The sequence below is a fragment of the Gopherus flavomarginatus genome, chromosome 3, assembly GCF_025201925.1.
Source record: "Gopherus flavomarginatus isolate rGopFla2 chromosome 3, rGopFla2.mat.asm, whole genome shotgun sequence".
Classification (NCBI taxonomy): domain Eukaryota; kingdom Metazoa; phylum Chordata; order Testudines; family Testudinidae; genus Gopherus; species Gopherus flavomarginatus.
Genome location: NC_066619.1, coordinates 89,629,424 through 89,646,603, shown reverse-complemented (window position 1 = coordinate 89,646,603; position 17,180 = coordinate 89,629,424). Strand labels below are relative to the sequence as shown.

Below are 17,180 nucleotides of genomic sequence, written 5' to 3'. Positions count from 1 at the left end.
ACCTGACCACACCCAGTTATCTACACTGGGTGGTAGCAACACCAGCCCCACTTCCCTACTATTCCCAAGGGGGGCGTTCTGTCCTTTGTGGGGCTCCTTAAGTCTCTCTGGCGGGGGCATCAATATGGAAGTCACAAACTCCCCACGCCTTCAGGGAGACTCCTTGAGGTTCCAGAAAGAAGAGGTGGGGAAGATGTCTATAGTGCTGCCAACTATCCAGTCCCAAGATAATGGGTTTGTGGAAATCACTCTGTCTGGGTCTCTGTGGCAGGCTCAGCCTGTGTGTCTTACCACAGGGGGTCCGCTGTACTTTCCTCAGGGTCAGGATGAAGGTCTCCTGCCTAGGAGTTCCCTCTGCAACGTCAGGCGTTGCTCCTGTAGTCTGGTGCTTAGGGTTATTTTGCTCCTTTCCCCCTTGCTTACTGCAGTTTCTTCCTTTTTAAAGCCCTCTTCCCAGTCATGAATGATTGACAGGACTGGATAGGTGGGGCTAACAACCAGGGCCTCTCTGGTCCCTTCCTCATCCAAGTGGGGCCTATACTCTGTCACAGACCTTCACACAAACTTTCAGAGAGTGTATTCACCAGTCCAGAGATGACAGAACTAACACCAGTACTTGAGCTACTTCGGATATACACTGAAGCCAGCCAGCCTTGCAACTTCCTGAGGTGTAGTCTACCGTGCTGCACTACATAGGTACATACTGTCATGTGCCCCAGGAATCTGAGGCAGCTGTGAACTGTGGTGAGAGGATTTGCTTTTAGCTCCAGAACTAACCCCTGCAGTGTTTCAAAGCTCCGGGACGGCAGTATGGGGATATCATCATTGGCTTGCCTCCTAATTACACTAGCTTCTGAGGTACCAAAAGCATAGAAGGTAATGGTACTGCATGCTCCTGAAGAGCAGGAGAAGGAACCACAAGCACTGGTACTGGTTGGAAACCTTCCTGCACCACCAGAGACACCAAGAGGTTAAGCAGTTCTCTCACAGCTGCATAAACCTCTGGTGTCATCAGTGCTGGTCTTGATTCCTGACCCTGATGTCTTTCTATGGGTACTTCAGGGGTTGGCCTCAACAGACATGTCACAGGTTCTAGGGTTGACGATCTCAGATGAGGAGTCTTCAGAGTCTCTCCCAGAGTCCCCACCTCTAGCTGACTTCAGTACAGATGATCCTGTCAAACAGGGTACTAAGTCTCGTGAGGGCCTCTCTCTTTTTTGGCACCAGAGAGTGAGGTGCTGTAGACATCGCTGATGGGGCGCTCCATACCAAAATTTCAAAAGCAATGGCTCCAATGGTGAGCCATTAGGAGACACTTGAACCTGGCTGCTCTATCCTTCTTAGAGCTAGGCTTGAACCTCTTACAGATGTGACACTTGTCAGTAATTTGGGACTCTCCCAAACATTTCAGACAGCTGGGGTTTGGGTCAATGACCAACATCAGCAGACTACATGACAGGCAGGACTTAAACCCCAGAAAGTGAGGCATGGCTCTGATACCAGACCCGGTACCGAAATTTGAACTGGTTAAAAAAAAAAAACTTTAAAAGTGAAACTTAATACTAACACTTATCTATATTAGACTTTACCTAACTACTAATTCTAAGGAAAAAATAGCTATATACAAGAAGCGAGGGAAGAACTTGCTATAGCAAACTGAAAGCGCTCCAACAACCATCACTGGGAGTAAGAAGCAACTGAGAGGGATTGGGGGCAGCAGTGCCCTTTTTGTACCTGCATGCATTGGCGCTCAAGCTGCCCCAACGGGTACCACTGAGGGAAAAAGATCAACAATTGTGCATGGCAGTGTACACACACCTACAGTGGAATGGACATGTAAAAATACACAAAGAGAGAAGAATTTTAAAATGTTAAAACACACATGAGAGCACACCTCCAGGTGTGTGATTATAGTATCATATATGCCACATTTCAGAGTGTCCATTCCTCAGGTTCACTTTCATAATGCAAGATATGTGCAAGACATACCTGTACATCCTGAAATGTATTGCTTTCATAAAGGGGTTCTGTTACTATTTCTTTGTTAGTGGAAGCCTTTAATATGTCAAGTAACCAGGTCCCAAATCTTTATAAATTTCTAAATACATTGGATGGAATTGGTGCACTATATAACACAATATTTCTAAAAAAAATCTAAAATGATTACAGGTCTGTCGCATCTTAGGCGCATTTAACATGTGCGATTCCAGCTTTACGCGGTCAGCAAAAACAAGAAAAAAAAACAAAAAAGGAGAAAAATAACAATTTAAATACTGTACCTGTAGTGCAGGCGATTCCACCTGCCATTACACTCAATGTAATTTTGATTATACGCGATTTTCGCTTTACGCGCTGACTGCGGAACGTAACCCCGGCGTAAGATGAGACAGACCTGTATAGTGGTCAGCACCTCTGACAGTCAGGCCTCATTTCTGTTTATCTTGTGATGGTCTATGGATGAAGCTTTTGATGTCAAGACGTCATGTTATGTGAGGTTTTTAATTTTAACGTATTTTATTAGAGTAGGAATTTGCCATGGTGTTCTACACAAATATTTCTTTTCTTTCCACTACTGTTATTAAGCTACACACCAGCTGACAGCTACTTCCCCTCATAGAGGTTGCTGGATTTCAGTGATGCTGTAAACGAGAGAAGTATTTGGTGATCCTTCAGCATAAAAGATGTAATATATTAATTGTGGTACATACCAGTAATGACTCTCTTATGATACATGCTACCTCTTCCAGTGAACTTGTCTGAGTGGAAATCAACCTTCCAAAAAGGTGCAGTGTTGCTTTTTCAAGGCTAGGCAGATGACGAAGCCACAAGCTTAGGACAGCTGATTCAGAGAGGGCAATCTTCTTCCTGAGTTAATGAGAAAATATTGTTTTCCACAAACTGAGCCATGAAGTGAATAAATATTTACAAGAATTGCATATCAATGCAAAATTATCAATCCATATACACACTGAATATTATAACCAGTTTCAATATATTTCTTCCCCATTAATGAGTTTCCTGAAGAAATAGACTTTCCGACAGAATTTGAACGAGAGCCAGTTCACATTCAGCAAAAGAAACAGCAGTTTTTGTATGAAGGACAAGACACACCCATTCAGAACCCAAAACAGAGGTTCAAAGTGAACTTCTGCTTCCCAGTCCTTGCTGCTATACACTCGGTTGATGAAAGATTTCAATTGATGCAGCAGCTAGAGTCAGTATTTGGCTTTCTATATGATATCCACAGCTTGCAAAAGAAAACAGCAAAATTTTGTATAAAGAATTTTGTATAAAACTGGAGTTGGCATTGACTCATGAAAATTCAAAAGACATTGATGCTACAGCTTCATGTAGTGAGCGTCAGGCTTTTTCAAGATGACTTAAGAAACATTCCACTCCTGAAGAAGTACTGAAGTTTGTTTGTGAAAATAAACTCACAGTTTTCCAAACATTTGTATAGCTCTACGCATTCTTTTAACTTTGCCAGTTTCCATAGCTAGTGGAGAACATAGCTTCTCAAAGTTAAAATTGATAAAAACACATCAACAATGGTGCAAGAGAGACTTGTTGGACTTGCCACAATGTCAATAGAGCATAAAATTGCTGGAAAACTGGACCTACGAGAACTAGTGACTGAATTTTCAAAACTTAAAGCAAGAGAAGTCATGTTTTAAGACCACAGAGTGTTTTTTATTCAGAGTGTTCTGTAAATATAGGTTAAAGTTCACTGAAGAGTTTTCTTATTTCTTTCTATATTGGATGTGGTGGTACTGGCAGTTAAAGTAGGATAGCATAATGGATGATTTTGGATTTGTAATAATAAAAATTATAACTAACATTTTTAATGCATTTTTTATTTGAGATCAGACTGAAATATCATCTAGCTGTCATGTACAAATCTATTCTGAAAATTTCATGTCTCTATTTTATTTGATCTCAGAAACATTGGATGAACGGATGGACAAACCGAATAATTAAGCCACTGTGGCAAAAAAAAAAAAAAAAAACAACCACCACACCTAAAAAATATTAAAAGGAAAAAAGAGGCAAAATGTTTCCTAGTTTACCAACAACCTCAGCCGAGATCTGCCTTGGGGCTTGGGAGTGTCAATTGCATGGTTCACCTAGGGCGCCAGTTGCTGGCAGCTAGTCTAGGGCTGCCCCCTGCATAGGAATACCCTCACAAGCACTTTCAGAGACCCTCAATGAATAAAGTGGCCAACAGCAATACAAACTGAATTCCTTTAGCTTCTTGTGATAAACAAGCACTGGAAAAGGTTAAACACAGGTCAGAGTATTTGGTTCAGAAAAATCCTCTATGATCATAGACAAACCTATCACCACAGAAAATGTTCAGACTAACATTAAGGAGTGACAAAAATATTTGTAATGATTTATTGCCTGTTGACTCAAGTGATATTGACTCAGTTTGAACAGCCTAGCCAAAGGCAGTTATCCTGGGAAAGCTTACAGAATTTTGACCAGTTTAATACAGACATACAGTATAAGGACATGTGACAAAAAGCTTATGAGATGGACTCCTGCAAAGACTTCAGTGCATTCTGAAGGAAACACCCTTTTCACGCCAGAAAACCTAGGTGAAAGCTAATGTAATCATTCTTATGTCTAGAACTTCATATTTTAGTTGACAGAATCTCTCTGTTTCACTGAATGATCCTCTTGCTTAAGCTACTGCCCAGACCACACTCTTGGAGCAGGGGTAGCAACCTAAGGCACGCGTGCCAAACGTGAGCTGATTTTCAGCGGCACTCAGACTGCCCAGGTCCTGGCCACCGGTCTAGGGGCTCTGCATTTTAATTTAATTTTACATGAAGATTCTTAAACATTTTAAAAACCTTATTTACTACATACAACAATAGTTTAGTTATATATTATAGACTTAGAGAAAGAGACCTTCTAAAAACCTTAAAATGTATTACTGGCATGCGAAACCTTAAATTAGAGTGAATAAATGAAGACTCGGCACACCTACTTCTGAAAGGTTTCCGACTCCTGCTCTTAGAGGATCCACCTACCATATGAACATATATCACACATATGTTGTTGCTACATATAAATTATGAGGACTCTTATTTGGGGTCACAAAGAGAGCTCTTTCTCCACTCAAAAAATTTATCAGAGGAATGATCCAAGGTATCTGGTCTCTTGAGATGCTGAAAGGAGAAAGAGCTATAAGGCAGGATTGTGAGAAGCAGCAGTTTCCCCTGCAAGACATTGTGATAATCAGAGGAATGTTCGGGGTGTGAAGATTCAAGTGTTTTAGGTATGAGTATACTCTTCTTCAGTGGTCTATGCAAAAGGTGATCAAATACAAGTTACATTAAAATCTTTAGAAATAAGGCCCAGGGATTTCATCCCAACTATGTGGTTTAATGAAGTGGGTGAAGTGTTCAAGGCCATATGTGGTCACTCTGAAAGCGCAAACTACTTTGTCTCAGAGATTCTATTACATTCTATACAGGTTCTATCATCCTCATCACCAAAGTATCTCAGTGCCTTCAAGGACTGCACTGAGTGATGTGACTAATACTGGTCACACAGGCATGCCAAACAGGGGTCCAGGGGGGCCCTCCCACTTTTGAACATGGACAGGGAGCCCGGAGGGCAGAGACATGGGCCAGGGGCTCCTCTTGGGTCCCCCCACCCTGGGAAGGTGGAGGGGCCCAGGTTCCTCGGCCTGGCTCTTGTTTCTGCCTTGGCCAGAATGCAGGGCCTTGGGGGGTGGGGGGAAGAGGAGGGCAGATGCTGGGCCTTGTGCCCCCTCCCCGCCCCCCCACTTTTAGGAAGAATCCGTCACTGCTGCTCTCACATATGCTTCATTTCTTTCCAGGGAGAGAAGTGGGAAATTTTTGTTAGGGTGGTTTTTTTGTATTTCTTTGTATGCTTGCTTACTTTGGTAGATTATTTAAAATACGTACTCATTACTATATGTTTGTATTAGAGAAGGTGAGATTGAAGAAGGGCGCAAGTGTAAGGTGGTGAGGTTTGTGCTGGTCTTTAATTCCTATAGGAGTTCATTCCACAGTCTATGAATGACTCTAAGAAAACTCTGTTTCCTGTACAGATAAGTTTTACTCTTGTGATGTACAGCTCCATTGTGCCTGAGGAGCAGAGTTGTCAACCTGGACTTTTAAATGATCTTTTAGATGTCCCAAACCCAGGCCACTGAGTACCTTGCAGATCAGGTTTGAGACTTTGAACTTGACTTGATGTTATATGTGAAGCTAGCATAAAGAGCAGAGGACAGGTCTGATATGCTTGCAGTAGCCCACAGTGCTTAGGAAATGCGCTGCTGCATTCTGCATTAGTTGGAGTTTCATAAAGGCTGATGGCTTCGTGCCCAGGTGTATTCATCATTGCTATAGTCCAGCTGGAGGGTGACAAATGCCTGTATACTTGAAACCAAGCCATTATCTGCCAAGATAGGATGGAGTCTCTTTGCTAACCAGAGATGACAGAAAGCTACTCATGGACACTGCTATGTGAGAGCTTAGCCTCTTCATTAAATCCAAAAGTATTCCTAGACTATGGATTGAATTGACCAATTATGGGCAAGTACCTTCAATCAAAAGAAGCACTGCGGCTACAAATTTCCCATAGTGCTTTTTCTCTGCTCACCATCACCTTTGTCTTGCTCAGATTCAGCTTCAATCATCTGTTCTTCTTCATCTATGAGCTAATCTCATCCAAACACTGGACCACCTTGATGGGAGAGGTATGAGCAAATCTACATATCGTTAATTGTATTCAAGTGCCTAGTTAAAAATAATCTGCTGAGAGATACAATACTTGAAAACGTGGAGAACCAAGTTCTCAACAGAAATATGAGAACTGTCAGGTAACACGTTTTGGTATGCAAGGACACAATGTTAAATCTGGATCTCTAATTGTAGAAGTTAGGAAAGATCTCGTATATTTATGGCAAAGAAATACAAAATCTCAATGAAAGGCAAAATCCAAAAAACAATTACAGTGATGCTGTCTAACATATATCATAGGGAAAGTAAAACTGAAATAGCACATCAGAAATCTAGAATCTTTGTTTTCCTTCAACTTCAGATCTGCTATTTAGGTAAAAAGAAAGCATTTTGTTACAATACAATAGACATTCAATGCATCCAGCATGCAAGTTCACCATATAGTAATTCCAACTGAACACAGTTAATAGTCTCTTTGGTGAGGAGGAATATGTTACTTACTTTAAAAATGTCTCATTCACAGCTTCTAAAAACTCTGAGCTGAGAACCTCCTGCGATCCACCTCCATGATAGGTAAGGAGCGCTTCCAGTAGAGGAGTTACATCAGGCAAAGTGATAAGAGGGACGCAGAAAAGGGACACTATATTTACATGATCATCTGAAACTCTGGAGAAATGAAAAAAGTTTCTTATTTTAGGGAAAGAAAACACTCAGAAGACTTACTTCTAAAGTTAAGAAAACATTTATTTATTGTAGCAAATGCTGAAGTATTCTCAAATGGAGATTCTTAAAACAATCAGAATTTCTGTACGTTGGCACTGAGGACTACGGCAAACGAACTGTAGTAGGGATCTCAAACAGTTCTAAAGTGCTGGCAGTGTTCAATAACTACGTTTGCCCTGCTAGCAATGAATAGTTTGCCTTTTCTGGTTTGATAAAGAGCAAAGCAGTCCCTCAGAGGAAGATTACAGTTTCACAGCTCCCACATCGATATCTTAGGTTCTCACAGGAGATAACCAAGCTGGCTTTGATCTCTATGGTTTCCTTGGCTTTTCTCGTTCCAGCAGGAATTACTCCAGTGCACATCATAGTATAAATCCTGCTACCTTCAAGCGCTCAGGCATAAAAATGAGGATTTGTCTTAAAGATCTACAACTGAAGGGATGCACAGTATAGTGTAGCATAGCATAGCAAAGCAATTGACTCTGCCTAAAAAGATTGCACTTTTGGAAAAGATTAATGATGGTGCAATCTAAATAGTATTAAGGTGGAGGATAATTTAATATTTAAAGCCAAATTTTAAAAAGATTGACTTATTCGCATATGCATGAGGGTGCTAACTGTGCAGACAAAATAAGGAATTACATATGCACAAAATTCCTTTTTTGTACCCATGCTATGAACTTCAGAGGTAAAATTTAACAAGTTATATTTTGCAAATGTGGCCCTTTTTTTTTTTTTTTTTGATGAGAGACATCCTTCAGAAGACTCCTGGAAAAGGGGTACTGATGGAAAAAATTAATGTAATTTCTAACACTAACTGAGGAGGAGATTCATGAAAACTACAGTTATTCACAGTGTTCCTACTCAGCAATAAGAACTGAACGTATTGTGATTTGTTGACACGAAGAGTCCTTCTGATTTCTACAGTGGAGAAATGCTACATGATATATTTTCAAAGTTTCCAAAATTTCTGATTTAATATTTCCAGTTTAAAAATGGATATGGAAATAAATGTAGACATTCAGGCTCAGGCTGAAGCCTGGGCTCTAGGATCCTGTGAGGCAGAAGGGTCCCAGAGCTGCAGCCTGATCCTGAACATCTACACTTCAATTAAACAACCCCTAAAACAGAGCCCCATGAGCCTGAATCAGCCGGCACAGGCCAACCACATGAGTCTAACTGCAGTGTAGACATATCCTTGGACATCCCTCCCCAAACCTTAGTGTGTGTGTGTATGCGTGTGAGTGAGAGATGTGAGTGAGTGAGAGAGAGAGAGTGAGAGAGAGAGAGAAGTGTGTGTGTTTGAGAGTGAGAGAGATACATGGGTCAGAATCAGATAAGGGGTCCATGGTAGTCTAGCTCTTTGCAGGAAAGCCAAGGGTTGTGGGTAGGTTGCCCCAGAACTAATGCAAAGACTCAGGGTTTCTGTGCAGATGACCAACTCTCCTCCTGTCTCCTGGTCTCCTATTGCAGGTTTCTCTGGGACTGGACAATCAGATCCTTAAATATTCTGCTGACAATGCACAAGAAGGAATATAATCCTGCTCTTTCTCCCATCGCTATATAAGCTCTGTAGTATTAGCACAAGTAGTAAAAATCTATTTTGTTACTGAAGTGAGCACCTATCACAGAATATACACCGTGTGCACCTCTGAGTAAAATGGAGCCATTTTCACACAGCCTTTTCAAGTACCAAGCACACATTAATTGAATACACCTGGTATGTATCCCTCTGTTTTATTTTTTCTTTCATTTTTGCTGACATATACTTTGATTCAGATGTAATCAAAGGCTCTGTTGGTGTATTCTGAAAATAGTTTTTTTAAATGTTATAAAAAGGTTATGGTCTTCATTTCAAAAAGCCCAAAGTACCAGGCATACTAAGGAGGGACGGACACATTCAAAGTGGTGAGGAAAGCAAAAACTAAGCAAATATAATTGTTCTTTTTACCACAGAAAGACTGCTGCTCAGTCACCTCAAACAGCACCTCTATCACCCTATCCCATGTATTTAAACAGTGGGTCTACTTGTGTTGAGTAGTAGTTACTCTCATGGGTAATCATCTCAATGGGAGTACTGTGAGGGTCAGGACTCCTCAGCATGAGTAAGGACTACACATCTGGACCCTTGCTAACCGTGCACTAGTGGTGACATCTGCCCTTCTGACATCACATAATAAGCATACAATAATACCTGCACTGTTCACTGATATGATGAATAAGGAATGGAAATACATAATTGGTTAAGAGGGGCATGTAACAGCACTGCAGACATGCTACCCTATACCCCAAGGCTGTGATTATCTGGTAAGTAAAAGGTTTTCTGTGACATTCAACTTAACTGGTTTGTCCATTACCGAAGCTATATGGTAATTCTAAATATTGCCATGATTCTAAATATATTTTGAAGTCTAAATACTTGTTTAAAAAATTTTGAAAAAGGACCTCACTGAACTTCAATGATCCATACTAAGACATATTGAAATGAAGTTTAGATAACACCTACCTCCCTTGAACGTTAAGTCCATTAAACTGATTTCCTTTGAGTTCTGTCACTAATGATAAGACTATCTGTGAAACAAAATCAATGACATTAAAAACACAAACATTATATATATAGAGAGAGAGAAAGAGAGATACAGAGAGATACAGAGAGAGAGAGAGATACACACATGCACTGCAAATAGGATGACATCAGTTGTATTTTTCTGTTTGAGAGACATTTCAATTGTGGTAAGTAGCCTTCTCTGTAGAATCCCCCCCATCCCCCCTTCCCTTCCACTGCAAAATCAAAGTGTTCAAGACAATTACTGGTACTAAAATTGTTAAATGCCCATGATATATCATTCCCATTACATAATTAGCAAAGAAATAAGTGGAATATTAGAGATCTGCATCCCAAGAGTTAAGAGAAAACTAACTTTTAAAAAAGCATTACAATAGGTAAAAATGCCAAAATAAGTAGTAAATCTTCATTTTATGAAATATCATTCCCATGATTTTACAGGGTAAATGAAAAATCACTCATTTTCCCAAAATATAAGGTTCAACTAGCATTGTAAATACAGTGTGCATAGTCAAAAAGAAAACATAATTCAAAAAGTTACTTTCTGGCAAACAAATGCCACAAAATATTTTCCTTATTTATTAAATTTCATGTTACAAAATATATCTTAGCTAATATTAATTTCAGTGATACATGAACAACAAGGATTTTAAAAAAAACAAAACCATACACTTTGGTATAAACCTCCCTTTTTTGTCTCTTGTCGTCTCCTATTTTATCTTTCTTCCTTAAAAGGCTGTAAGAGTAACCAAGGTACAAAAAGATAACAGTCTTTCAGTTCATGTTTCTTATAGCAATGACATTTTCATATACATTCTTACAGACTGTTGATTTATTATTAATAAAACCTCAATTACACAAATTACTCACATTTTTAACCAGTTTAGAATAGTAATCTGCAGACGTGTAGCCAAGAGCAGAAATAAAGGTACCAGTACCAACTTTGTTAGCTCCCCATTCAGACGAAGAAAGGAGATGGCACAGCAAACTCTTGACGAAATCAATAGCGAGGAAGAAACAGAATAAAATACGTTTTAGTGTCTGATATAATTGATGTTATACCAGATTGTGGGCCAGATCCTCAGATTGATTGTGGCTACTTTGAACCACACCACCAGTATACTTTGGTCCCAAAAGTCAAGTGAGAGTTGCTGGGGTGAAGAGCATTCTAGAGTGGGGGTGATGCTGCAGTGGCTGACAGTGAAAACAAGGATTCGGATGTCACATGCTCTTGTTAGTGCTAGTTTAGCAAGAAAAGGGCCTAGCCAGGATGGCCCCATACTACACAGATTCTGAGCTAGTTTTTAGGCCCCTGGATGCCATTCCAGGCTTGTGTAATTTCAAGTATCTCTCAGACAGCTCTAACACTGTGCACAAGGAAAGAATTGCACAGAGCAACATCAGAGTCAGTATGGTGGCAAAGGGAATTTTACACTAGAGTTTCACACCACTCCCTCAATTATGCTTAAAGTATTTTGGATGTACTTGAGGATCTGGCCCTATTTTATTTTAGCTATCTCACTAGGGAGTTAATGGCAGCATTTATGGTTTAATGTTGACATTTACTTTTTGTTAATACTTTCACTACTAAATGCTTTACAGCAAATTTCAAAACCATTAGAAAATATTATATAAAAAAATACAAATAGTTGGTATAATATTTGCTATAAGTTGAAATCAAATGAATTTTTACAAAAGCACAGAACAATGACTGCAGGAAGTGCCACTGACGATTCTGTAGGTGGCACTCTTCCTTCTGCATTAGTACCAAACCAACACCCCAGCATGTTAGTAAGGTACTGTGCTGCGAGATATGCTGACTTTTTGACAAACCAAGGTATCACCCACTTGAACATCCCTCAGCACTTTTCATAAGAGCAGGGCTGTTCATCCTATCACAACTACATTAATAGTTTGCTTATCCAAAAAATTACATCATTTCAGTTGAATATAGTTTTCTGAATTTTCAGTAGTCAACTGTTACATTCTAATGGAATATACACCTTTACCTCGATATAACGCTGTCCTCAGGAGCCAAAAAAATCTTATCACGTTATAGGTGAAGTCGCGTTATACTGAACTTGCTTTGATCCACCGGAGTGCGCAGCCCCTCCCACCCCAGCACTGCTTTACTGCATTATATCCAAATTTGTGTTATATTGGGTCGTGTTTTATTGAGGTAGATGTGTACTACTAGACAGTTGCCATATTCCACCTCAATGGTTCATTTCAGGTGCATGTTGAATCAGGACCTTACATGTTATAGCTACCTAAACAACATACAAATTCAACATGATTAATCATATGAAAATGTGTATGAAAGCTAGGTTATTGTTGACTGAGCAAATCAGGATTAGCAGACACTGAATAAGAAGACACTTCTTCAAAATATGTATTTGGAAGGCAAATTGAGACCCAAGTCCTATGACCTCAGTGGTACCAGGAGTCTTTGATCTACTTTATTTTTTGAACGGAGAACCTCATCTAAAATTCTCAGCTAAAAAGAATGAAGCAGTTTGTTAATTACTGCTTTCAGAACTCCAATCCAAATATTTATATATGCTTTGTTGGATGTCTTTAATTAACTGGTTCACTGGTCCTGGAATTAAAAATCTGCCCCGTTCAATTTACTGTATATAAGAGATAATAAACAATAGAAATGCAATAAAGTCTAAAGACAATTATGAAATATCAAGAGATGTGCATCCCAAACTCTTGTATAATTTTGTGTTCTTTTCTACGGGATTATTTTACACTGCTGAAGATTTATGGTTATGCCTGAATTCTAGTATTTTTAAAAGATTTATAACTTTCAGCAAAAAAAAGCTGTTCTACCGCCATCTAGTGGCAACTGTTCTAAAAACTGAAAATGAAAATATTGTCGCAATTGTTTTTATACAGCAGTTTGACAAAAGCAATTAATATACTTTTTTAAAATCTGAAAGCAGGAGAAGTCAGCATTAAAAAGGGAACTTTCATGGTGCACAAGCTTCCAAATATAATCAAAATAGAAACTTTAATCTATTCATAGACTCATAGGTCAGAAAGGACCAATATGATCATCTAGTCTGACCTCCTGCACAAGGCAGGCCACAGAACCCCACCTTCACATTTTCCCTCTAATTTTCCCCATAATTAAATTACTAATTACTCTGGTAATTGCTATTTGTGTTTAAATTAACTCTTAGAATACTATCAGATTTTCACATGGACGGCACCTGGAAACTGGGAGGATTCATCAGCTGCAAGGAGACAAAGGGATTGATTGCTGGTCTGAATGCAAGTTGAAAGATTCAGGGAGACAGCAAAACTGAAGACTCCCTGTCCAAGCATGGAGCCGAGGAACCAATGTGTCATTACACACGATGGGTGCTGTGTACCATTACCATCACAGAATTTCTGCCATCATTACATATAAACTAGGAGGCCTTGTAGATGAGCTGAAGCCTTCTTAACTTTTCTGGGATTGTTTAGCAGAGAGTCAATCACTACAATAAGGCCTTGAATCTACAAAAATCTCTTCTTGGACAGAATTTTTTCTACGTTTCTTCTAACTTTTGTTTCCCTCTCTAGACCTATTTCTATTATACATTTTTCAAGATGGGGTGAACAAAAGTGAACAGAGTATTCAAAGTGAGAGCATTAAATTGGTTTATATAGCAGTAAAGTATTTCAAGTATTGTTCTTTACCCCTTTCTTAATATAATCTAACATTATTTGCTTTGCACTTGTCATGCACCATGAACCATCGACAATGACACTCAGGTCTTTTTCCTCAGAGTTTATAGTTAAGTTCAATCAACATGTATTACTAGTTCATATTGTTCCATTTAACATGCTTTACATTGCATTTGCCATCCCTGTTCTGTAATTGGCTGGCTTTGGTAGGTCCCTGTGAAGTTCCTCAAATAGTGAATGATGGCCTTAGTATCAGGTTAAAGCATACACTGAAAAGAAAAAGCAGGGAGTCTGGGGTACATTGTAATTGGCTCTGGAAAAAGAAGATCTTAAGTGAGTATGCTTTTTCCTACTGGGCTCAGAACAGAGATGCTCCTCGTTCTTTCCACTGGAGGGACTTAACACTTGTATAGACCTTTTCATTAGTACATCTCAAAGAGCTTTACCAAGAAGATCAGTATCATCATTCCTGTCTTAAAAGACTACCCCAAAATATCGCCAGATTACTGAGTGCAGTTCTACTCCATCTTTGGGGGGGGGGAGGGGGGAAGCATTACATTAAACCATCTATTTTTTGTTGTTCCTTTGAAAAGTCATTAAGACATGTCTCAGTCTACTATACAGGCTCTGATAAATGAAGTGGGGGTAGCTAAGGGGTACTGGCAAGTGCTGGTAGATGATCCAGCCAAGGAAAGGTCAGCCCTCATCACCCATGTAGGGTTGTATGAATTTAACGTGCTCTCTTCCGGACTGCGAAATGCACCTGCCACCTTCCAGAGACTGGTAGATAACCTTCTGGCTGGCTTTGGGGAATTTGCAGTCACCTACCTTGACGATGTGGCTATATTCTCAGATTCATGGGCAGAACACCTGGAACACCTCCAAGCTGTCTTCTAGCGCATAAAGGAGGCAGGATTAACCATTAAGGCCAAAAAGTGTCAAATAGGCCTAAACAGGGTAACGTACCTTGGACATCAGATGGGTCAAGGAACTATCAACCCCCTACAGTCTAAGGTAAATGCTATCCAAAATTGGCCTGTCCCTAAGTCTAAGAAGCAGGTCCAATCTTTCTTGGGCTTGGGCGGCTATTACCGATTATTTGTACCACACTACAACCAAATTGCCACCCCACTGACAGACCTAACCAGGAAAAAATGCAGTTCAGTGGACTGAGAAGTGTCAGAAAGCCTTTAACCAATTTAAGGTGGCCTTTACGTCTGACCCTGTACTAAGGGCCCCGGACTTCGACCAACTGTTCATCGTAACCACAGATGTGTCCAAACATGGTGTAGGAGCAGTTTTAATGCAGGAAGGACCAGATCAACAATTCCATCCTGTTGTGTTTCTCAGCAAAAAAACATTCTGAGAGGGAAAGCCACTGGTCAGTCTCAGAAAAAGAATGTTACACCATTGTGTATGCTCTGGAGAAGCTATGCCCATACATTTGGGGATTGTATTTTCACCTGCAGACTGACCATACTGCACTGAAGTGGCTTCACTCAGTCAAAGAAACAAACAAAAAACTTCTTTGGTGGAGTTTAACTCTTCAGGACTTTGATTTTGAAATACATCACATTTCAAGAGCCTCTAACAAAGTGGCTGATGCACTCTCCTGGGAAGGTTTCCCAAAATTAGCCAGGTAAAACTGTCCCTGCATTCTATGTCATTGTTGTCCTTGAAATGTAAAAAGTACTGTTCAGTTCTTCATGTAATTATTAGTAACATTAAAGGTGCATGTATCTTATTAACTCTGTTTCCTAAACCTCCAGGAAGAAATCCCAGCTGCTCTGGACCCAACCTGAAGCAGGCTGGCCAGCACCGTCTCTGATGTGGGGGGTGGGGGGAGGCAGCGCGTGTGATAAATGAAGAGGATGGAGGGGTAGCTGCCTTTTATGGACACACAGCCAGCCAGTTAGCTATAAAGTCCCTCTTGGTGGCTGCTTGCTTTACTTATAAAGGGTTTAAAAAGTCCCCTGGGTAAAGAAAAGGGAGTGGGCACCTGACCGAAAGAGCCAATGGGAAGACTAGAATTTTTTAAAACTGGGAAAAAAGCTTTCCCTTTGTGTTCTGTGTTGTTCTCAGGAGAGAGGGGAACAGAGCAAAGTCAGGGCTATGAGTGTGCTGTAAAAAGCTTTTTACCAGGTATGGAAATCATCAGATTATACCTGGAACTACCCAAATATGTAAGTAGATTAGGAAATGTCTAGAAAGATGCGATTAGGGTTATTTCTTTTATTTTCTGTAAGGCCTGTGGACTCCTCTGCGCTAACCCCAGATGCTTTTGTTTGCTTGTAACCTTTAATCTGAACTCCGCAAGAAAGCTATTTTGGATGCTTAATTTTTGGAATTGCTCTTTTAAAATCTAGCAAAAGCCTAGTTCCAGATACATTTTCTTTCTTTTTGTTTTTAATAAAATTTACCTTTTTTAAGAACAGGATCGGATTTTTGGTGTCCTAAGAGGTTTGTGCTGGTGGCAACAGCTAATATCCTTTGTTTTTCTTTCTTAGCTCTCCCCTGGAGTGGGGTGTGTGAGAAAGGGCTTGAGGGTACCCCACAGGAAGGAATTCCCAAGCGTGCCTTCCTGGGATCCAAAAAACAGTTTGCATTTGGATGGTGGCAGCATTTACCTAGTCAAGGTCAGAGAAAAGCTGTAACCTTGGGAGCTTAATACAAGCTTGGAGTGGCCAGTATTAATTTTTAAAATCTTTGCAGGCTCCCACCCTCTGCACTCGGAGTGACAGAGTAGGGAATCAGCCTTGACACAGGAATTCATGGGTTACACCATATTTCCTAAAAACCAAATTACTCCCTAGGATGCATGCTTCCATGGAAGCCTGGAACCCACATGCCAGGGCACAATTTGGTTCAGACAGGCTGTTCGTTATTGTGCAGACAGCAATTCATCTATTAGCTTCTACAGGTTTCAGCAATGGAGAAGTGTTCATTCAATCTTTTAGCATTACATGCAAATATACCATACTTCAATACCTATGTATCCATCCAGTTTTTACGCTGCTTTCCCCACCCCCCCTTTGTTACAGTAAATATTATCCTGCTTAAGTCCAGTAAAATGAGTTGAATTCAAGGTGTAATTCCTCCTAAGCCAAATATGACCATAAAAAAAAATCACTTATTTTTTCATTAAATGGCCAGATAGTAAGCTCCAGTAAGCATTTGAAACCAGTAACTCTGTACTTATGTAGAACCTGCACTGGGTCTTATAAAATAGTATCAAAGGTAACTTTGGGGGGAAAATTAAGAAACCAGAATAAAAACTGATTTCTTTCTGTAAAATCCTCAGCACAATGACTTTAAAAATGCTTATGGTCCCTAAAGTCTCTATGTCCGAGACCAAAGCAGGTTCGAGTAAGTTTTTGATCGAGTGAGGAAAATCAAAACATGACAGATTGAAAATTCAGAACGAAGTGGCGGTCTATTGATGGGGAATGAGTTGCAACTTGGGCTGGGGAGGAGCGCTTTTACCAACTAACAGT

At 40.0% G+C, this 17,180-nt stretch overlaps 1 protein-coding gene across 2 annotated transcripts in view; it reads right to left on the bottom strand.

The window, feature by feature from the left end:
• Nucleotides 1–17,180, bottom strand: part of FANCC (FA complementation group C) — a 143,385-nt gene that overhangs the window by 52,039 nt on the left and 74,166 nt on the right. For both annotated transcript variants that reach the window (XM_050945827.1, XM_050945828.1), the window contains 4 exons: nucleotides 10,879–10,998; nucleotides 9,949–10,013; nucleotides 7,221–7,385; nucleotides 2,709–2,865 (listed from right to left, as the gene is read on the bottom strand). In XM_050945827.1, coding sequence (XP_050801784.1) covers nucleotides 2,709–2,865; nucleotides 7,221–7,385; nucleotides 9,949–10,013; nucleotides 10,879–10,998 — 507 coding nt within the window. The remainder of the gene's footprint in view (nucleotides 1–2,708; nucleotides 2,866–7,220; nucleotides 7,386–9,948; nucleotides 10,014–10,878; nucleotides 10,999–17,180) is intronic.